Below are 23938 nucleotides of genomic sequence, written 5' to 3'. Positions count from 1 at the left end.
ATATCCTAAGTCGCTCTTTCGAGACGTGAAAAACGCAAGTTGAGTTTCATCAATCAGCCTAATAGAACGGGAGATATAACTGTCCCATTTTTATTGCGCATTTCGCCTAATTGAAACAGATTAAAATACATAATATATGCAAATGATTATTAAAAATGTTCGCGTTTAATTTAACTTTTAATTTCAGTTTATTATTTAATATTTATTAAAAATTTTAATAATGTTTTACATTAATTTTTTAAAAATATTTTTAAAAAATTAAAAGAAAAGTATGGTAAATTTTTTCGAAATGTTAGACTGTGATTCGAATGCTTCAAATCGCAGTTTTATTACTTTATGGTTATTTGAAATCGTTTTAATGCTACTTTTGGGAATGTTTAAAACTAACAACTGTTTATCACAATACGTCTATAACGTTCTGAGCATTTGACCAAAACTATATATTCTAAAATAAAACATGGATTTGCAAATCACTGAAATTATCCATTTTCTTATTTGTAATCTATTTTTGGACATGTCAAAGAACATTTTATTTTAATTAATATCTTGAGAGTGAAAAAGTAAACTTCCGTAACTCAAAAAAAAGAGGGGGGAATCTATTACGGGAGGAAGTCAGTCGAAGAATGAAACTCGTAGAAATTTGGAGTGGATAATAAGCATTTGGCGTTCAAAAATTTGCAAAGAGAAATTATAAATAAAAACACTTCACTGGAGTCAGAGCAAAACACATTAAAAAAGATTTAAGCCTTTAAAAGCCATTACTCTTAGACTTAAAAGTTCTAAATTTAATGTCAACAAAAAGGACACAGCATGCCTGCCGGAATTGCTACTTGACTTAAGAGCCCTGTTTTAATTCTTTTGTAAGTAATAAATAATTCTTGACTACACCAGCTTTAAACATACTTTTAAAAAGAATTTCGTTTTACAAAGAAAAAAAACCGTTTTGCAAATGTTTAAGAGCGCTATAACCTACATTTAAACAAAATTCGACTTAAGGCTCACATAAATATAGTATGTAACGTCATTATTTTTATGTAAATTTATGTATTTTTAGTATTACAATATATTTATTTTTAAAGTAAACGTGTATGAGTAAGTTTATGTAAGTAAATCTGTGACAAGTGACAGGTGACAGCAGGGTTCGGACACCCAGGCGGCTTTCACTGACTATTCGGGTATCGTCCGGATCCCGCAACTGTCCAGAAAAACATTACCAAACAGGGCCTGATGTTGGAAGACAGACGTATTGCGGATTCTTACAATACCAATGCTTATTATGCAATATATAACACTATAGAGATACTTTATATCAAGAAGTGGTGTTAATGTGTTGAATTACCACAGTAGTAATGTTCTACATTATACATTAATAGTGCACTCGATATATTGATATATACAATAATAAAATTTCCTAAACTCTACAGACATACTTCAGAGCAGTACGAGTGCACATTATACAACTTATAACTAGTATTATACATTAATAATACAGCTATAATTATACATTAAATAATATATACAAACATACATTACATTAATACCTACATAACATAAAAGGCGCATTCGATAACTGCACCTCCACTGACTGCCATTTTCAGACATTTGTTATCTATGGTTATAAGGTATTGGTATTAACGGGCGTAGCCCCCAGCCGGCCTAGTCGGCATAAGCCGGCCATATGACTAAAAGAAGGACCAGCCAATCCAACCCAAAATAGCGAGGCAGCCAACAGCCCGGCTACGCCCCCCAAATAAATAAATAAATAAACAAACAAAAATAAAAGTAGACCTAGATCTCAATTCCAATAGTCTTCATATTCATATTAATAATGTTCATTATTTCCTTGGCATACCTTCTTGTCTTTTCATTTGTTTGATTCAAATCTTGCATATTGGACGATACATACTTTTCCCTCACACTCCTTGTTAATACACAGTCCTCGACAAAGTGAGCTACACCTCCGTAAGAATTACATATTTTGCATAAGCAGTTCTCCTGGAAGTGGAATCTGTTTAGATAGGCGGAATGTGGAATCTGTTTAGATATTATCTACCATGATAGATAATTATTTGGTTAAGGTCCATACCATTCATAAAAGTCATTTTGTTTTTCTTGAATGCGTAAGTCTTAAATAATTAATATTTTTCTCAGGTGTCGCCCATCCTTCCATTGTTTCAACAAATGATCTTTCATAATGGTCCTCGACAAAGTGAGCAGTCCTCGACAATGTGAGCTACATCTCCGTAAGAATTACATATTTTGCATAAGTAGTTCTCCTGGAAGTGGAATCTGTTTAGATAGGCGGGAAACCTACCATGATAGATAATTATTTGGTTAAGGTCCATACCATTCATAACAGTCATTTTTTTCTTGAATGTGTATGTCTTAAATAATTAATATTTTTCTCAGGTGTCTCCCATCCTTCCATTGTTTCAACAAATGATCTTTCATAATGGTAATAGTCTTTTTCCTTGAGTCTTGAATATCATGACAAATGGCTTGGTCCTCCAGGGCAGCTTTTTTGGCAATTACCACACACTCCAGTGTGCGCTTTTATCCAGTGGAGGTATAATCTGTGTTTTCTTCTAAGTTTTCTGTATAAATTTTTGATTTCATTCATGAGTTCATTGTTATGAGTTGGGCGGGAGAGCGCAAACAGGGCAGACAAAGCGTCTAAATATAGATTAATTGAATATGATTCTCGCAAATGTAAGTCAATCCATTGGCAGGCTTCTTTTACAGAACAAATTTCTGCTTGGTGTACAGAATTAATAGATTTCCTATTCATGTTTTTAGAATCAATCTCTACACCATAAAAAAGTACCACTAAGGCATCACCGACACCCCCCTCAAATCCCTCCCATCAATATAAATTTCAATTTCTGCATCAATTCGAATATCTCTATAAAATGGAATTCGGAATATGTTTCGAGGGTGAATACCATTATTTTGTATCTGTTCAAAATCGCTGCTATGAAGATCCGTATTTCCATATGTAATACAAGGAACAAGTCCATATCTAAATAGGAGTTTATCATAATAAGGTGTGGTGTATTTAATTATGGCAAAGCACACGAGGGCTATCTGCCTAAGGGGAGGGATGCCTTCGTGGAGGACTTTCTAAGGGAAACTGGCTCGTATACACGTTACACATGGGGAAAACCACGAAAACGCCCATGCAGCCAGCCCGTTCGCGGGATTCGAACCTCGGACCGAACTACCAGTGTTCAGCGACTTTACCGCTCGGCCGCTGGTGGGCCTTATCATAATAAACTTTTTAACTTAGTGAGAGAGGCGGTATACCAGCCCAACACGCACATCGCCTCAGTCGAGACTGTACGGAAACACCTGGTAACTGCAAGTAACCAGGCCGTCTGCAAAGAGTCAAGTTTTGATCGAAGCCTAACCAGCTTCCCTGCCCGGAAACCCCAAGCACCTATTCTGTAAAGAATTTTGGACAAAATAACATTTTCATATATATTCCTAAGGGTGAAATACTTAAATGCAAGAGTATCTGAAGTAAAATTCCTTTTGTAAAAATTTAATATTTTTTCGACATTTCTTTGTACATATTTAAAATATGTTATAAAATTCATTTTCTCATCGATGAAAATACCAAGATATTTTAAATTATCAACAAATTTGACAATTTAATTTAAACTATTTGTGGTTATAAGGTATTTTGTAACTCCTTGCAGCATGCATTCGTCGTGCAACGGTAGCACACTCGGCACATATTCGAGAGGTCCAGGTTCGAGTCCTGGCGAAGGTATTACTAATTTTTCACGTCTCCTGTTTCATAAAAATCCTAATGGCTGTACAGGGGCGCTCGAACTAAAAAAGGTCGTAGACAATGATTTGTCATTCCCAGTATTTGGTGATTGGGTCTTCTAATCTCCAGTCGCCCTTTAAAAGGGGAATATATAAGGTATTTTTTTGTCTTCTTCCAGCATGCCATACTGGTAGCACGCTCGGCGAGTATTCGAGAGGTCCAGGTTCGAGTCCCGGTGAGGTCATTTCTCATTTTTCATGTCTCCTGCTTCACAAAAAACCTAATGACTCTACATGGTAAAGATGTTAGGAGGTCGAATTAACCTTAACCTATGTAAATCTAATAATACTGAAAACATATAAATTTACTTTTCGAGATGGAGGCATAGTTTATATAGTCTCCGAGGGTAAAAACACTTTGTAGCAGAGAAGACCCCATTTTTTATCTCCTTAAAAAATGCATACAAATTTTTGAAAGGCCGTAAACGATATAAAATTAAAATTTTTCTTGGTTTAAATTTAAACCTGACAGAGTTCTCTTTTAACAGAGCGCTCTAATTTTTAACTAATTGCATTTCCATCAAATAATTGCAGTGCGTGTAAAATTTCCATCAGTACAAAAACAGCGAAAGAATTCCACCAATAATAAATACGAGAAAATTTTGCATTATTAATATAATTTAAATAATTCTTATTTTTAGAAGTCCTATCGGATCTTAAACATAAGAGAAAATAATAAGACGAAGACGTATTGCTTAATTTTTTAAATTTTCATATCAACCGCTTTCGAAAATTCTAAATATTATTTATTAGCTTTAGCATTAATGTTGATTAAATATTTTTAAATTATAGTCAGGTTAAATTTTCATCTTCAGTCAACGAAGTGGCAAGTTAATATAGCAAATAATAACTTAATATATGTTTTATGTAAAATTCCATCTTTATACTTTTCAATAAAAAAATTGAAGCAGCTGAAACTTGAAACCTATTGCTTTTCAGTGAAAATTTATAATATTATTTTCAAGAATTTTCTCCAAAACATTTAAGTCGTGTCTCTCTTTTTGCCTAGCTTTTCCAGTAATTTCCAAACAAGTAACTAATCGTCGTAATTTCTTACTTTTGAACGCAACTATTTCTCTTTAAGCAAAAAAATCACGTATGTTCAAGATTTTGTATTAAATTGCTTTGCATAAAATTTATTCCTTATGTTTTGCATAATGATCTTTCCTTATGTTTTGCATAATGATCAGTTTGCTTTTCTGGGGAATTAAACTAAAAAACGAAATGTTTTTATAAAATAAGCTTTTATTTAAAACTCATAAAGTCATTAATGAACTAAAAGGAGAAAAAATAGTTTATTAATTAAATGGGAACAAAAACTTAAATAGTTCTCTTTACAAAAATCATTTACAAGTTTATAGCACGAATAATAAAAGCGTGAGGAGCACTTGATAAATTTTTAAAGATAACGACTAATACATTTGGCAATAGAATTCGATTATTAGACTTCGCTATATAGGCGTCCCTGTTTTAATTATTCGTAAAGTAAAAATGTAGATGAATTTCGCAAAAATAATTATTTAATCTCTTGTTCCCATTCAACTATATGTTCCAAAATTTATGATAATCAACCAGTTATTTATTATTTCAGTCTTTACTACAGCTTCTAATTTCCTTATTCCTCACCAGAATGCATAGGATACTGGCTAGTATGTAAACTGAGGTTTTTGGATTTTAAGAGAGAGTTTAAAGCGTGTTTCTGGCATGGCGTGCATGCTATGTACTAGTTTTCTGCCAGCTTTGATAGTTGTAATTATTCGGCCTTGCGTTCTATCGCTGCCGATACTTCAAATTTTAACGCACCGGTAGAATAGTGAGCCAGCTTTTAGTATGGTAATTAACTGTGTAGTTAGACTACTAATCGATATTTAACTTAAATTTGACTGTTCTATTTAGTTGTATCACCACGACATTTTATTAATATCACACGAGATATTAGTAGTATCAGTATCTCACGAATTATTAGCATCATAAGAGATTTTATAATTTTTTAGTTAAATCAGACTTCGTTTTAGTTGCATCACAACGACGATTTTGTGAGCTCTAAGTAAAAGCTTTTTTATAAAATATTTTATATTTTAATTTTCAGTGGCAGGTTATCATTCAAATTATTGGATTGAAAAATCACTTCCAACTATGAGTAATCACTCTTTTATTTCCAACAAATCTATTATGTCAAACAGTCAGAAATATGTGGGAAGTAAGAAAAATGATGTGATGGCATCATGATCTAGAAACTGAAGAAGCCATGTATCAAAATTGTAGGAATTTTTTTAATGTAAAAAATCGTCCAATTAATATCTATTTATCATCGGTGTTTGAAAAGAAGACGCAGAGTTTGTTTTACACTCTGTGAAAATTTTTAAGTTTTGTAAGCTAAACATAGATGTAGAAATTTTAGAACCATGGGGTGGAGCAACAAAAAATAAAAAAATCCAGCAATTTTTGGAAATTCGCCGAAAGAAATTCAATAATTTTGTTAAAAATTTCATACAAATTTCATTTAAAAGACTTTTACCTGTTTATCCGATGGTGCAAACAGTAAGTTTTTGAGAGGTTTAGTTTATGCTTTAAACGAAAATGTACGAAAAATCCTTTAAATATCAAATTAAATAAAATATAAACCTAATTTTAGAAAATTCGTTTCGCCATATTTTGTTATTTATAAACAGTGTATGTACAAAATTTGAACCCTGTAGCTATTCAGAAAGTTTAAAAATCGACGCTAAACTTTTGACCATGGTGACGAACACCAAGAGTGAGTTATATAAGAGCATTTGTCATTAATAATTAATAAATTTTGTTATAGGCGCTCTAAAAACTGCAATAATCTAGAGGTAAACTGGTTCCAATTATTCAAAAACCGTATATGTTCATGACTTTGCTTGTAATTGCTTATAGATTTTGCATAGATCTCATTTCCTTCCTCCTGTACGCTTTGCTTACTGTTTAAATCACAGAAAATGTAATGTTTTATGTGTTTATTATATCTTTTATCTTATCATTTTATTTCTACTATCATGTCTACTTTATAACCGGCAAAATGTAAATTTGCAAATATACATATATGGCGTTTAGTCTTTTGATCGCGTTGGTTCGTATGTGTGAGAGCCTGAGACAAAACTCAAAGGAGGAACTTTTATGTGTGAATTTTCACATTTTAGAATATTCAAATTCTACTTTAACTCTCAGGTTCTATTGATACCGCAAGCAGCATGTTATTATACGAGCTACGTAAATTGTTAGGCTGATGTTATAATAAAAAGGTTTATTTTGAACATGCTGCCGAGTTGATATTACTTTACTGGAAGACGAAGGGGCCATAGGTAGCCGTACTGTTTACATGTAGTCAGAATTTAACATTTATTATAAGAAAGACTTCATACACATTTACCTTAATATTACATACGCTTTTTATACAAAATTTAGTTCAGAACAAACACTGCGTAAAGTGCTAAATTAGTCATTATCATAAGTTTAAGAAGCAAAATGGCTAAAAAACACACACTGCTATTCATTCATGAAATAAACAGCTACCATAACCATAACCAAACAAATGGAGAGCACTGAATATTAGTTTGTTTTCTTTCAAAAGTGAGTGAGTGAGTGAGTGAGTGCATCGCTGTGATGGCTTCCTACCACGGACATGAACCAAACGGAATAATATACCATCACGGGGAAGGGGGGGGAACTCCAAAGTAACCAAAGTTGAATATTACATACTAATAACAGTTTAGCTTGATAACTGCAAACACCAAGTGTTATTCTGATTATCTGCTTTAAATTTTGAACATTTGAAACATAATATTATTCACGGATGTTTCTGCTTACTCAGTGTCTAATAATTTTTATCTGCAAAAAAAGGAAAGGAATTAACAGGAAGGTGGGACATAGTTTTCAAAAATTTATAACTGTAAGCGATACTGCCCTACTATGTTTGCTAAAGAGATTTGAAAGATATTGTTGCTTAATGTGGCACAAAAGAACCATTCAAATGAAAGAGGGTAACTGGAACTTACATGAAAAATTATTACTCCTAAAGACTTTCCAGACATTTGGGCGATCATTTCCAATACATAAATCTTACAAATATCATAGCCACGCATTTTGTTCTTAAAAATTCAAAGGTCATTGGAGAAGATTCCCGATTAGATTTAACCATTTAGTAAGGTATTTCTCCCACCTTCCTAGTGTGCCTTCGTGGTGTAGTGGTTAGCACACTGAGCCGGTATCTCAGAGGTCCATGGGTCCCGGCGAAGGCGATTGCTAACTTTTCATCCTGCCTGCTTCCAAAAAATACCTAATGTCTCTATAATCTGAAGGGTAAGGTCTTCGCTCAAATGTTTGCTTAAAATACCAAACTTCATTTCAGAGTCACAATTTTTTCTCTTCTATTCATTAACGAACAAAGAGCCGAGAAAGTTACAAATGAACTTTTTTTTATACAAAAGAACTTCTATTAGCCAATGAGTGTATACTAAGTTTAACTTAAAGACCTAAAGACAGTCATGTTTAACCTAAAGAAAAAGAACTATAGATTACGGCAAGACTGTCTGCAATAAAGATGAACTGATATATGCATTTGTAGAAACTGCACCTTGGACTATAGTGTACTTTAGGGAGAGGGTAGAAACTGAGCATGCGATCTCGGCCGTTCATGCGGGCATTGGTTGTTTCAACGTAAGGCCGTCTACAACAATTTAGCTGTAAAAGAATTTAGCCTTATTTTCAGATACTTCAAACTCAGAATTAGCACTGCAAAACAAACAAACAAACAAACAAACAAACAAACAAACAAACAATAAATAAATAAATAAATAAATAAATAAATAAAATTTCTAAATGGATAAAGACTTCTAACTGCAAAAAGAAACATCAGTTTATCCAAAATATTGGGTGGAGAGAAAAAAAGATATTTAACTTTGCTTATCCGATTTAGGTACACTTACATAGGTGTGGTCAAACGTTTTGATGAAATGAAGATACTAAAAATAACTTAGGGTGAAAATGCTGCTGGTAAAGGGGACTCGTATGCATATTCAAGTGTCTGAACACTGGTTAAACGATCCTGTTTGGAATACATTAGAAGCTTGGTAACCAGTAGGTAGTCGCACCAGAAAACAGATCGAAGTATTGGCAGCGGAGGTCGAAGAGCACTTTTATTACGAATGAAGTAGCCTCAATTCGACCTTTCAAGGTCATTTACCACCATGAAGGATACTAAGGCAACTGGTGATGCAGTTACCATCCTTATAAAAAGATAGTACCAGGCACCGACAAGACTGTGGCAGCAAAGTGAGGCAACGACGAGTTTCCCACAAAGATGGTACCAGGCACCGACAAGACTGCAGCAGGCAACGACGAGTTTCTCACAAACGTAACGTTCAGTGATTTCGCAAATCAATCGTAACGTAGCGTCCTATTTCTCGCAAATGATTTCATCCGCAAACAGCATGTATATTGTAACAAATATCTGCTGAAGTTTAAAGAGTTGCGATTGCACAGTAAATATGGCTATTTACCATGATTTAAGAGACTCGATAAAGTTCGACGATAGACACTTGACAGAAATGTCTAAGAATTTCGATTCGAAGGTACAGGAATAGTTTGGATTTTCATGTTTGGCCGCTTGGAAAAAATGGACGATAAAGAGAATTCTCGTAAAGAATGGAAACCATGGTAGCAGTGTTACTCTAAAAAGATCTGGATGACCATAACAACAAAATAAGAACAGTTATTTGTTAAGAATAATACCAGCTTTTTTTACAGCGCCAGAAACAATATCGAAATTCGGTATTGGAAGCTTTCACCATTAACATAAAAACTCTACAACGCTTCTTGTATGATATGGCCTGTGACTACTGCTACTCAATCCAGATGAACCTTTTACTTAACGAAATAAAGCTCTAAACTTCGTGGATTTGAAAACACTTCGACTAGAGCCTTGAAAGAATGGAAATGAGTAGTCTTATACGAATATGTATCTTTACACTGATTCAGCAAATGGAAGAGTTTGCGGGCGGAGAAAATCCACGAATCAATGATTGATTTCAGCATGTCGACAACGCTCAAATGTTTAGTTTAGTAATGTTTTGAAGTGTGCCCGATGAGGCGAATTAAGGATTTCTTTAAAAGTTTCTATGAATAATAATCATTATATTAACATTTCAGTTATTTTATGCTTGTTAACGTCGTTCATTATTTCTGAGGCGCTTGGCCTCTCCCAAGAAAATCAATCAAAATGTCCACTATCCGCATGGTTTTCAGGAATACTCATCCAAGTTTAGAGTCATAAAATGGCCGCCTTATTAACTAGATCTCAAAATATTCTAGGAAATTTAGGATTTTAAGCGATCAAAACGGAAATGCACTACCTGATGATATAATAGTAGTATTGTGGAGTCATTTTGAGGAACTGTGATGTGCATTGCTTATAGACTTCGTTAGACAGCTTGTGGTATCCCTAACATTTTCTGGTTTCGGCTTTCTACTCTTCACATGCCTGCACATCAAGTATTCAAGTGTTCTTCCAGGTTTTCTTGCATTTCGTGCAAATTTACATCACACTAAGTCATACAATTAATTAATGACTGTTTATAATCGTTTTGTTTGATTTGATGTCATTTTATGTTTTTTTTATATAAAAGCTTTAAAATGCCACTTTATAATTATTTTAATCTTCTTTACATTCAGTTTGAGTTTCCGAGATTTAAAATCTATGAACACATTTAGGAACTTTGATAGTAGAAATAGCTTACCCCAAGCGGACATTTAATGAGAAAAGCAGTTTTTAAAAAGACAACTCGGTAAAAGTTTAAACGTGTAACTAGAATCGTGCTACCAGAACATGCCGTTCAGAAGATAATCAAATTATTCATACCTGGAAGACAACCAGCCCCTGATGCAGAGAGAACGGAATTAGCATCTTTGCATTTACAGACTTTCAGCTCAAAGTCACATATCATTTGCTCATCGCCGCAGTCGCCATCCGTTGTGCATTTTTGGGGAGAATTCACCATTCCTGCAAAGCAGAAGTGAAATCAGTTTTAAGTAAATGAATAACTAAACAACGGGAACTCACAAAATGCTGAAACTCGAGATTTGTTATTTCTAAGTGGCAGTTTATATATATATATATATATATTCAGTTTATAATTATTAGTTAAGATTGGATTACTTCTCAGAAAATAAATATCAAAACGTTTTAAAAAAAGTTTTTAACGGAAAATATACGTTAAATTTACGTAATGGAAAATATAGATATATATCTGACATTTAAATGTAAGCTAGGGCTGGAGTGTTTTAGATTAAGAAAGCCTGACTAATCTTAAAATTTTGATTTATTCGGTTATTTTTAAACTCTTAATCTACAAACAACAGTTTTCCACAAAAATATGCATGAATTTTATGTAATGGAAAATATACATACAGGGTAATCATAAAAAAATCTTCTTCGATAGATGAACCCCTAGCAGCCTATCCGCTTAGACCAATCGAAATGAAATTTCACATTCTTATTTGAAAATATAGGCTAGGGGTTTATATATCAAAGATATTTTCTAAACAATAGAGCTCGCACAGTTACGGTTACTCTGAAAAATATTTCGAAATCTTCTAATAGCAGCACCCACGTTTTTCCTGCGGAAATTGATCAGCGCATTGAAAAACCATGAAAAGTGTTGGGACGATACACATATGACGAAAATTGCGAGAAGAACATTATAGAAGACTGATGACAACACAAGAGAAGGTAGAGGAAAAAAAACTTAAAAATTAGAATTACAAGTTTTCAATGGGGACAATTGTTGCAGAAGATAACGCATTGCATGCGGGAGATTGTTGGCAACACGTTCGATTGTAACATCGCAGGAGAAATCTGAATAAATTCATGTTTTATGGCATTTTTCAATTCTGACGCATCTTCTGGAGTTGATGCTCCTGCATTTCAGACAACCTCAGAATCAGAAATCCGTGGGCGTGAGGTCAGGATATCGCGGTGGCCACGAAACTGCAAAGTTACGGGAGATGACTCTCTTTTGTAATGTTTTACATGTTGAAAACTTATATTTCCAATAAAAGTTTTCTTTCCCTCTTCTCTGTTGTGTTGTCATTGGTCCTTTACAATGCCCTTCTTTGCAAATGTTTCATGCAGGCAATTTTCGTCATAAGCGTATCGTTCCAACACCTTTCACTGTTTCTCAGTGCGCTGATGTATTTACAGCGGAAAAATGTAGGTGCTGTAATTTGAAAATTTTTCACTGTAACCGTAAGAGCTATTTTTTCCGCTACATTATCACAATCTCGAGCGCATATTTCCAAATAACAACATCTTAAATTTCATGTCGATTGATTGAGCGGATAGTCCGCTAGAGGCTCATATATTGAGGAAGTATTTTTTAGGACCACTGTATACTTCGGACGGTTAAATGTAAATTAGCCTTTTCTGAAACACAATAATCTAATTATAAGAATCTGAAACACAATTTTGAACAAATCTTAATATTTTAATTCCCTTTTACTGTTTTTTAATTAACGAATATTTTATTTCCCAACAAAACAAAATTTTTATATAAATTTAACTATGATTTGAAGACCATACATGTTTCCTGTAGTATCCTTTACGACTTAAACATTATTCCTTTATACACCCTAAATTTCAACAATTGTCATCATTCCGTATTTTTGCATCGATTTCGGAGGCTGCATCAAGAATAAAAATATTAATTTAGGCTCTTACATATACTTTCTTCACATCAAAATCTTTAAAACACGTCTGGTTACTGTTTACGGCAATAAGTAAGTTATAATAATTGATAATACCCAGTTCCTTTACTTTTTACGGCTTGTATCAAAATATGCATTGGTATACTTCGTTATCACAAAATGTATTCTATTTTTATTTGATTAATTTTCTAACAAATCCATGTAGAATATCATTAGATTTTTGAAATGTCAAACATGACAATTCAACTGCGTGGTTACTAGAATTCAAACCCCGAATCATCAAATTGCTAGTTGGACATGGTAACAGTTAGAATACAAGAGTATGTTCAAAGGAATACTATATATTCTTACATTCTTCCCATCTTAAATTGCGAAGCACGAGACTCAGTCAATAGAATCTAAAAATAGTGATGAAATGCCCACCACATTTTAGTGCAGTGCCACTGTAGTTAGAAAGTCGTTATGTTTTCAAATCAAAAAGCATCATGATAAACAAATTGCGCCTTCGCTGGGATTCAAATCACAAATCTCTCTGGATAAGGTAACATTTTACACTATGAAAATACACGTAGGGAAAACATCCGTACATGTGCAACAATGAATATAGACAATTCTAACATGTGTAACAATAAATACAGACAGCCTTAACTCTACCTTGAATCTTAAAAAAATAAACACCGACTTATTTGTAAAGAACAGATAACTTATTTTTTAAATGGATATAAATATTCTGCTACATGCAGCGTTTTTAAACAGAGTGGAAGTCATTTTCAATGTTATTTATAACCGATGTTTCTTCTCTCTGGACTGCTTCTCTTTAGTACCCTTTTCTATCTTTAGAAGTACAGGAAAACTTTAGATTAACGAAAATCCAAATATCCGGACACCAGTTATCCAAATCACTTGCTCTTTTTACGTAGCCACGTGTAAATTTAAGTTTGCTGGAATTTTTTTTTGCGAGTTTTAATATTTTAATTAAGTAATAAACAAGGTAAAACATTGTAGTACAGTTTTAAGAACTATTGAATTAATTAAAGTGAATGAATATGATACGTTTATTGGCTTACAATGAAAAATAATTTATTGCGAGCTAATGATTATGCTATACAAATTCATCTTACTTATTTCAACATTTTCATTATTGCACATGAATAACACATCACTATTTACTATTTAGTAGATTTTTAAATTTTCAATAACACGTCATCACATATCGTTGAGAAAATAATCTAGCAAAATGCAAGTTTAGTAGTATATATAAAACTGCTTTCCAATGTTGACTTCGCGAATCAATTCTTAACCACAATATTTCTCCCCCGTGGCAGGTATACTGGAAACTGTTTGTTTGTTTGCTTAGTAAGATTACAGCATAGCACACTGGGGCTATCTAAGGGGAGGGATGCCTTCGTGGATGAGTTTTTAAGCAAAACTGGCTCATATACACTTTACACATGGGAAAAAACCACGAAAAAGCTCATGTAGGCAGCCCGTTCACGAGATTCGAACCTAGTACCGAATTATTAGTGTAGTGTTCAGCGACTTTACCGCACAGCCGCTGATAGGCCTCCTAGACACTGAATGCTTCTCTGAATACTAAAGGTGTGAATTCGTTTCCCGCGTAAAATTCGGCTCTATGTGTGCGTCCTTCTTCTAGTCCCACGTTAGGATAGGTTGTTTTGATTATCACGAAGTCACGAGGGTTATCTGCGTAAGAGGAAGGATGCCTTTGTGGATGACTTTCCAAAGAAATTGGCTCTCGTTTTCATGTTACACATGGAAAGAACCATGAAAATTAAAAATGGAGCCAACACGTTGGCCTGGAATAGAACTCAAGCTATGTCGAACTACCAGTATTTAGAATTCTTAACCACTCGACTACTGGTGGGACATTCCGTTCTCGCAGCTGTATGAACTATCTAACCTCTGCGTTGCATTCTAGATAGCAGTATAGTGGCTAAATAACCAATAGATTTGGCCATTCTTTGTGAATTAGTTCGAACAGACATTCGGCCATTGAAAATAAAATTCCATCTTTTCTAAAAACAGACTTAAAAACTAGCATTTAACTTAATTTTCCAAAAGAAGTAGGTTATATGTTTGATTTTGCACAAAAAAAGCAAGATTGGATTTTAGGGATTTCATAAATAAAAATAAATTTTTCTGCTTTATTTTATTTCAAAGAGAAATAAGTAATGTGTTTGGCGAAATAAAAAATACAGCGAAGTCCGATAATCCTGCAAGTCTGAGACTTTAGCGATGCCAGATAAACGGATTAAAATTGTGTAATGTTACAAAATGGTTTTTTTTCTCATTGCTGATTGTATTCAGAAATGAAAAATTGTAAATAGTAATTCTGCGGTTATACTTTTAATTGCATTTAATCAGTGTTTGGTTCAAAATCATCAATATTGTTAGGACATGAAGACATTCTGAATAACATTAACATTGCAAGATCCGCCCACTTCACAAGACCTGCTTTCTCTAGTATTAAACAGTGAAGAATATGTAGGTTTGTGCATTGCTTTGGGAAAAGATGGCGGCACAAAATCCTGCATACATACAGTCTGTACCCTAACATACACATCTCGAAGCACAGAGTTTGAAATTCGAATCTGGATTTTCATATATTTCTGTTCTGTGCGAATATAATTAATTTTTATTAACAAGCTCAGTGATGCAAAGCAACTAGAAATTCCTTTTTTAAAATTTATGACTTTTTGCATTTGTTTAAAGGCAAAGCCTTCTTCGACGCATGAAAAATTTTAGATGCAAATATCTTGCTTAGCTAGACACGATCTAATAATTTATAAGGAAATCTACAGTATTCATTATATCTAAACCGTGCTGTCTGTCCTATGTCTTATATGACATTGTGATTAACTTTTCACATCTTTTTTGATCTTGTTTCGATATTTTTTGTTAAAGATTCGCCTCGTTTCAAAGACTAGGAAAGAGAAAAAAACGACTTTTACTATAGAAATAATATAAACAAATGATGGTAGCTGCAGAATGACCATTATGTTCTTTAGCACTGAGTCTTTCAATAAAAACAAAAGAAAAAATAATGAAATTATGGGTTCTAGTATGTTTTGCTGTCATAAAATAATTATTTGCAATTAGATCTATTTGAATGTTAAACCTTGCGAATTCTTGCACAGACTTGAAGATGAATACAATTGGAAAAGGGTTTAAAAGATCCTTTTATGTATCACAAACTGGTAAACAGATAACACGAACTTACCTACAACCGAAACACCGTCCACTTGCGATGAGAACTTAAGCGATAATGTAACGATAAATGAAAAAGATAAAGATGTGGAAATAGACTATACCAGGGATGGCCAAACTTCATGTCAGTAAGAGCCGCAAGTTTGAATTCAGAAGACTAATTAATTACTTCCTTTTGGACACTGAATAGTTTTAGTTTACAATATTTCATGCATATATTTTATATGCACGAGTCGCATAAATTGCCTGTGAGAGCCGTATCAGGCTCGCGAGCCGCACTTTGGCCAACCCCGGACTATAAAATTCATTTTAATCTAACAGGCTGATATACTAACCAGAGGAACAGAATACGCAAGCAATATACTAACCAGAGGAACAGAATGCATAGCCAATACTAAGAGTAAAGGGAGGAGGGTAAATTATCAAAGAGAATTTTATATGCATTTAAAGTAGTTAATAAGAATTTTAATATTCGATTGAGTTGAAAAACAGTAATTCTTTTTTTAGCTATTTCCAGTTTATAAGCATGCGCCGTATGAATTGCATGCCCTAAGAAGACGACGCCCCTGCTAACAAGCAGCGAAAAACCACAGAAAAAGTAAGCTCCTTTTCAATAAATAATAAAGAAACCATAAGAGTGTTTATACGGGATGGGAAGATCTTGAAAACATTCCTTTCTCCCTTAGAACGGGAATCAAACTTCCTGCAAGCTTTCCACGAGAATTCTGCCTTTGATGGGTGGTGCGTTGGAAAAAATCCAAGTGAGAGCGACTGTGAATAAAATTTAAAAAAAAAGAGTACTATTCAATTAACAGAAAAGAGAAAATTCTCACTATAAAATAATAAGCATACGGACTGGCATTATAAAATATTAATTAGAATATGTTTCATAAAAGCACTGAATAGAGCGTTGAAGAAGACGCCGTCTTTAGAAATATATATATATAAACAAACTCCACTTCACAAAATACGATCTGAAAATACTTAGCCAAACTTAGTTGTCAACAAGAATAATTCATTATCAAACTATGAAGAAGAAGTAATTTCAGCAACAAAAAGATTGGTAGTTCAAGATTTCTGCTCGCTTTGTCTAGCTAATTTCGCCAGATGTTCAGAACCAAGGGAATTAATTGCGAATGAAAAAGAACACTCGATTTCCAACCCTAGCTAATTTTTTGGTTCAGTGAACAGACCATCTTTTGTTGTTGGGATGCTTGAAATCCTCATTTAGATTTTTCGGAAGAAGAAGAAGAAACTCTTTATGGCTGTACGGAATTAAAACAAAAATATTAGATTACCTTGCTTAAAGAAAGAAGCAAGCAAGCACTTATGATGTAGTGCACTTTATCGATACTCACGAATTTAATTTATATACAGAAAATACTATTATTCACAATTTTGGTAAAAAATGTAGATTAAGTCTTTGATTTATGTTATAAAATTATCCCTCTTTAGCTGAAGGAAAACTAAAAAAAAAAAAAAAAAAAAAAAAAAAAAAAAAAAAACATTTTTGAATGCAGTGCCTTCTGTGTCATGAATTCACAATGTGTATATAATGTTCTTGTATAACGAGTGTACAATGTACGTAAAGATACAATGTACTTTTTTATCCTTTTTTTTTGGTAATTTGTACATTTTTTACTTCCTTGTACGAAGTAAAAAGGAAGTATTGTAATCGTGAAAAGTTTCAGGCAGCATATTTCAACGAAAATATCCATTTTGACCGCTATCGAATGCAATTTAAAGATGTTTTTGAGTGATATCTGTACGTAAGGACAGAATAAAAGACTCTTTTCCTCCAAAAAAATTATACAACTGCTTTAAAATGAATTCCGAAGAGAATTTTTCGTGGCGTCTGTACGAACGTATGTACGTACGTACGTATCTCGCATAACTCAAAAATGAGTAGCCTCAGAACGTTGAAATTTTGTATATAGGACTGCTAATACATGTAGATGTGCATCTCGTATTTTGGTTGCAATCGGCCGCACCAAACGTATGTAAATATATTAATATCCACTCTGTTACCCGGCTCAGTGATCTCAGTTTCTTTACTCTTATATGTTTGTAAATTGTACATTTTTTGCTTTAAAAATGATTGATTTATGCTGTTCTTATCTTCTGGTTAAGGATTTTATGCCTTTAGTAAATCTGTATGCAGTATGTTTAGAATTATCAACAATTTTAAAGTTGTTTAAGTGCGGCTAGGTTTTGATGGCGACTATTGCTTGTTTACATTTGAAACAGCAGAATAGTGAATTTGTTGCCAATCTAGAGAAACTTAGCTTCACAACAACAAAGATAACGCCTTCATTTATTATTGCCAATTAAATCATGCCTAATCCTTTCTGGAATTTTTCGAGGAAAGTGTTAAGATTTACTTCGTAATTTTTAATACAGATATTATGACTTTTTATGTATTTTTGCCTTGTCGTGAAGTGAGAACTGAATTAATTGAATGAGAAGTATTCAATCGTCTGTGAAAAACTCTTTCTTTTTTGTTTTGTTTGCTTAATTTCTTTTATACATCGTTCTAGCTTTATTATAGTATTTGAATAGAACATGTGGCAACGATTAGATAGTTCTTTAAATGATATAAATTTTGTGCATTCTGAGTTATAATATGAACGAAATATAATACTGTTAAGTGAACCTAGCGCCAGAGTGTCGCTATGGTAAACAAATAGAGTGAATTTTAAAGAATGCATTTATTCTATTGCGGCTTATGCGCTGTCGGCGAAGTGGATTTAATTCAATCCAATAAGTTTAAATGAATTGCAAGAAAAAATGCGTATAATTTAATATTCCGTACAAGGAAGTCATGTGCTGTACACATCAGGTTTTTAAAAATATAATCTTGAACAGAACAGCAGGGTATGAATCAGTTTCTCAGTTTTAACAAATGATCAGTGACCATCAAGAACAAGAAAATCATGAAAGAATTTTAAATTTAATAAATTAAAAAAAAAAGTATTTTGAGTGATTAAAAGTCGGTAAACATTTAAAAAAAACTTCTATTTTCCTGAAGCTTGCATATTTACTGATGCAGATAACAAAAAATATTTAAAATTAATGGCGTGCGAGAAGGAAAGGCCTTTATTTACAGATATTTGATGCATTCCCTCCGGAGAACACTTTTTTTTTCAAATTGCCACTAACACTGGGTAATCATCATGTCACTTTAAGTAAACCAAAAATTATTAAATTATAAATTTTAACCACTTATCGTATTATTTCATCTGTACCTTGACTTCTACTTGCTCCGGCTCCCACCAGGATGTAACTTAGTTAATGTGTTAAAGTACAGAGTTTGGGAAGTCGAGAGAGAGTTTTGGCAGCTCTTGTTGATCCGTCGTGCTGTTACTTGTCCTTAAAACTGGATTATATCAATCGATTTTAGTTTTGATAGTCATAACTGTGCGTGAAAATTTGGAGACCTGAGCGAAAGCCTGTAGGCATGTCTTTACATTTTTAATTTCATATTTTAATCCTACATGAGCATTTCTTTCCGAATTCCGATAAGCTATTAAGATTTGATTTTCTATTATCGCACAAATTATGTAACCGCAAGGTAGATGAATAAAAACTTATTAAAAAATTTTCTGTGTTGGTATTATTTTACTTAGATGTGAGGATTGGACACAATGTCTGGCTGTCTTCATGTTTTGTATTTTTTAACGGGCATATTATAAAATGTATAGTGCATGGCAAATACAGTATTTAATGTATCTAGCACATGCAGAGTCAACGTGATGAAAGATATTGAGCAAAGCAATTATGAATATTCCTCTGTATGGAATGTATTATGCTATAAAATGCTGTGGGTTGCCAAACAAGACACCTGTACTTTGCATGTGATGTTCACAGCAGTAAGTAATGATTGCATGTTTTTGCAGTCTGTAATTTGTTTTCCTCAATGTGTATTTCTAACAGTTTTTAAAGCTTTTTGTATTAAGAATTATGTTGTATATAACAAAGAGTTACTACCAGTGCCTATGTTATTTAATCAAGAGTAATGTTCAATGTAATATGTAGCCAATACACACAGTGCATTAAGTGTAGAAATGAGTTCTGTAAGGTGTCCTAAATATGGTGCAGTGTTCAATGTAGTATGTATTATAAAAATTTTAATATATTGAGTGTTTTATATATAGCAGTGTGTTAACACGCAATGTGACCAGTAGAATGTTTAATTACAAAGTTATTTTGGGTATGTTTTAAGAATACAGCAAAATTTATGCCACGGTTAACTCTTAACATAATGTTATTTAATCAAAAGTAATATGGGCTGTACTGTGTCCTTAAATCTGTAGTTTGTATATTATAAGTACAGCACAAAGTAAATAACGTGTATTTCTGCATGCAAATGTGCAATTTTGCTCTTTATTTAAGAGCTCTTAATTTATTTATCTGTTGTATCAAGTTATTTATTTAAGTCTGTTTTATGTAACTAATTTATGTACTATATAATCAAGTTATGTCTTATTTAATCAATTGCATTGTTCAGAATCTATGTTGAATTGTCAAGAATAATGTTCAGCGTAATATGTTGCAAAGAATATATAGTGAATTAAGTGTAGCATTGAGTTGTAAATGTGCCTTAAGTACAGTGCAATGATCAACGCAATGCATATTATGAAATGTATAGTGTAGCAATGTGTTAACATGCGATGTAGCTAGAAAAATGTTTAATTCCGCATGCAGAAAAATGTATATTTTGCTCTTGTATGGCCATGTGCTTTGTCCTTGTATCGTTTTCGGAGTGCAGCTTCAGATAGTTGCGGGATCCGAACGATACCCGATTAGTCCATGCAAGCCGTCCGGGTCTTTAGTTGGTATCCGGAGCTGCTCTCACCTGTCACCTGTTTACAGGAAATAACATTTATAGTAGTTTGATGCTGTCTATCATCATTGTTGCAATCCCACATATTATCTTTTCCTTTTTGTATTTCCCGTAAACATTTGTTTTATGCTGATATTTTGTCACAGTATAATTTTTTCATTGTTTTGTTATCAGTAAATTACAAAAAGCATTTTATACAATCCAAAGCATTTTTATGTTAATTACAATACTGCACATTATAAATTCACCGAAATAATATATTTTTAAAAACGCTTAAGAACTTTTAGATCGTCCGTATTTTTCACAAAGAAAGCATATTCTGTATTTTCAGCTCTGAATTTTTGGAAACAAAGAATATAGCACGTTCTTTTCTTAGTTTTTCTAAAAGAGTGATTAGCCGAAAACAAATAAAGAACGAATCTGTTATCTTGTGTAGTTTGCTTACCTGATGAAACGTTTCCTGTCAGACCCTTTTATTTGCCAGTTTTTAACAATTAATCGATTTTGATCCTTTTCGTGATTTACGAGAAATAAAAACCAACTTATTAACTGAACTCTGAAGAAGACATCATGGCAATACAGTAAATTAGTTCCCCGCTAGGTCACGGAAACACGAAAGCAAACATTCTAGTCCAATTTCCCCCCCCCCCCGTTCTCCGTTGAACTTAGTCAGTATAGAATATCTGATGAAACACGCATTAAGAGATACCTTGGCTGTTCAAATACAACTATAGCATAGCTTGGATACCTGGGAAATAAAGGAAACGAAAGTTCATAGAACTATGAAATTAATGAAACAGCAAATGGACAAAACTAAGAGCTTGCGGCTACAGTCAATTCTCAATTAACTGGAGACGTATTAACTGGATCTTGTTTAAAAGAATTAAGTTTGTTTATTGCGAAATGAAGGAAAATTTTTTATTTTTGCGTTGTTCGATGGTAGCAATCAAAATTATTTCATTGTACTGATTTCAATAAAAGGAAATATCGTTCCTTAAAAACGTTGTCTTGGAAATATAATTTTCTTCTCCTGTGTCGTTCCATACTGGCATTTTTTTTTTTTTTTTGATGTTTTCTTTAGATTTATTCTAAAATGTCTAGCGACACAGTTAAGCGCCGTTAAATGATCATATTTAGCGCCACCGCCACTGAGATTAACATTAAACATAAAATATGATTTATCATCTATGGCGGGTTTCCGTTTCCGGATGGAATCATTTGCTTGTAAGTTTTAAGGCAATTTATTTTACTCTTATTTCTTGACTTTTTTATTCTGAAGCCGTCTGTTTGGAATAAGAATTTAGTCCCAATTTATTCTCTAGTCGGGGAACTTTTGATTACATTATCGTCAATTTTCGAGCAATGTGACGAATAAAACGTTTCGGTTTCAAGATGAATTCCGTTGGAGAATTTCCACGAGGAGTTTGCTTCTTTTTCGAAACTTTTTACGAGCTTTTGATTGATATCATATCCGTGATTTTTTCATGTCGTGTCAAAAGAACCCAAGATGATGTTTTGTTCTCGAGACAGTCAAAATATGGATAAAACAAAACATTTTGCAATATACATATATAGAAATTTGTGAATAATAATTTCATATTTATCCTAGAAATGTTGCACTGTTTTCCCTCTAGGACCAAATAATCGCGGACGGTTAGATTGTGGTCATATTAAATGGCAGCTGAAGTTCACCACTAATGAGATAGTCCACCACGAGTGAGAAATAGGTGGTGATTAGTAATATTTTTGTAACAGAGCTAAAATGTTTTACTCTTCTTTTATCAAGCAATACCTATCTATCACTGGGTGTTTAAATAAACTGCTGCCTATGTATACACCCAGGCAACAAACATGTATGCCTCGGAAAACAGACATATTCTTTTGAATAGTTTAACATATTATACGTATTTTTACCCAACAATATACCAACATATTCAGAGCGATGTTGCGTATATAAATATTTTGTTCGGACCTCCTGTAACTATACGATACAGAAATTCCAAGAGGTTTGCTTTGAAATATTAAAGATCAAAGGAGTTTTACTAAATAAAGGAAGTTTCCACAACTAAAACTTTTCACGTAAGGTAGCGTTTCTTACTATATGTATGTATTCAGTTAAACCAATCCTACTCGTTTAAATACAAAAAATCTTTGTGAAGGCATTTAAAATTAGAGATAGCTTTAAAAAATATTTTAGACCTTGGAATATGTACTCTCCGACAAAAATTCCCCAATTAATTCTAAAATTAAACAGAAAACTGCTAGTGCTCAAAATTTAAGTAAGAATTAGGAATGAATAATCAAGAGCTTACATAGGAGCCCCTTATGAAAAAAAAAGCAGTTAAAGAGAAATCGAGCATAAAATGGTTACACGCATAAAATGAGCATAAAATGGTACAGTATACTACTTCTGATATCAGATATTTACTCATATTCAGCCCTTTTATTTCATTTAAGCTGAATTACTTTTGTTTAAATATAAAATATTGAGAATGCAATTAAAACTTCAAGAATTAAGGGAAAAATTAATAATGCATTTATGGCATTATATATCTTATGCGACTGCATACAGCCTTTCACTGGTTAACGACATAAATCAGTTTATAACTAGCTAACACATACTTAACTATAAAAACACACACTTAACTATAAAAATTTTAAAATATTGTTTCCATCGACACGGCCATTAAACCTTCGCTGCTGTTCACATAAAACGCGTATATAACCAGTTTTAACAATTGCTACGTTTGTTACTGTCCATATATTGGGAATTTAAAATATAATTGTAAGGAATTTTCTCTTTCTGCTGGGCTTAGTGTGTGTTTATCGCCGTAGAGTGTTTCTTCTTCCTTCGTGGTGTAACTGGAAGCATATCTGACTGGCAATCAGGAGTTCCGGAGTTTAAATTCTGACTAGGGCAGTGTTGATTCTTCATGATTCCATGCTTCGAAAACAGCACAGTAGATAATGGCATTCGAAAGAAATGTGGTGGTAACAGGCATTAATTGAAGAACCAATCGGTAACGTTCTATAAGAATGTTCTAAATCGTTTCTATATGTTAGTTCTATAAGATGCAAGTAGTAAGTAAAATATTAATGGCATTTTCATGTAATATACAAGGAACGTTTCATAAAGTATACGCATGCAATGTACACTGCCGAAAAAATGTACAGTTCTATATCTTCCGTTCTACTGTGCCGATTGACGAAATTCAACTTGCGTTTTTAATGTCTGGAAAGCGCGACTTAGGATATGTATTAGATTTATACATAGCGCTGTTCTGTTCTAATATAGGCATTTTGACACAAAAT

At 33.0% G+C, this 23938-nt stretch overlaps 1 protein-coding gene across 1 annotated transcript in view; it reads right to left on the bottom strand.

The window, feature by feature from the left end:
- The window catches only part of LOC146996014 (uncharacterized), a 353921-nt gene that overhangs the window by 151420 nt on the left and 178563 nt on the right, over positions 1-23938 (bottom strand). Inside the window, exon 2 of the mRNA XM_085822668.1 lies at positions 10712-10852. Within this exon, the coding sequence (XP_085678794.1) occupies positions 10712-10852 (141 nt within the window). The remainder of the gene's footprint in view (positions 1-10711; positions 10853-23938) is intronic.

This window comes from Stegodyphus dumicola, chromosome 8, assembly GCF_044657685.1.
Source record: "Stegodyphus dumicola isolate Sdum_Otavi_A_Nest chromosome 8, ASM4465768v1".
Taxonomy (NCBI): Eukaryota; Metazoa; Arthropoda; class Arachnida; order Araneae; family Eresidae; genus Stegodyphus; species Stegodyphus dumicola.
This window is presented reverse-complemented; position numbering and strand designations above follow the sequence as displayed.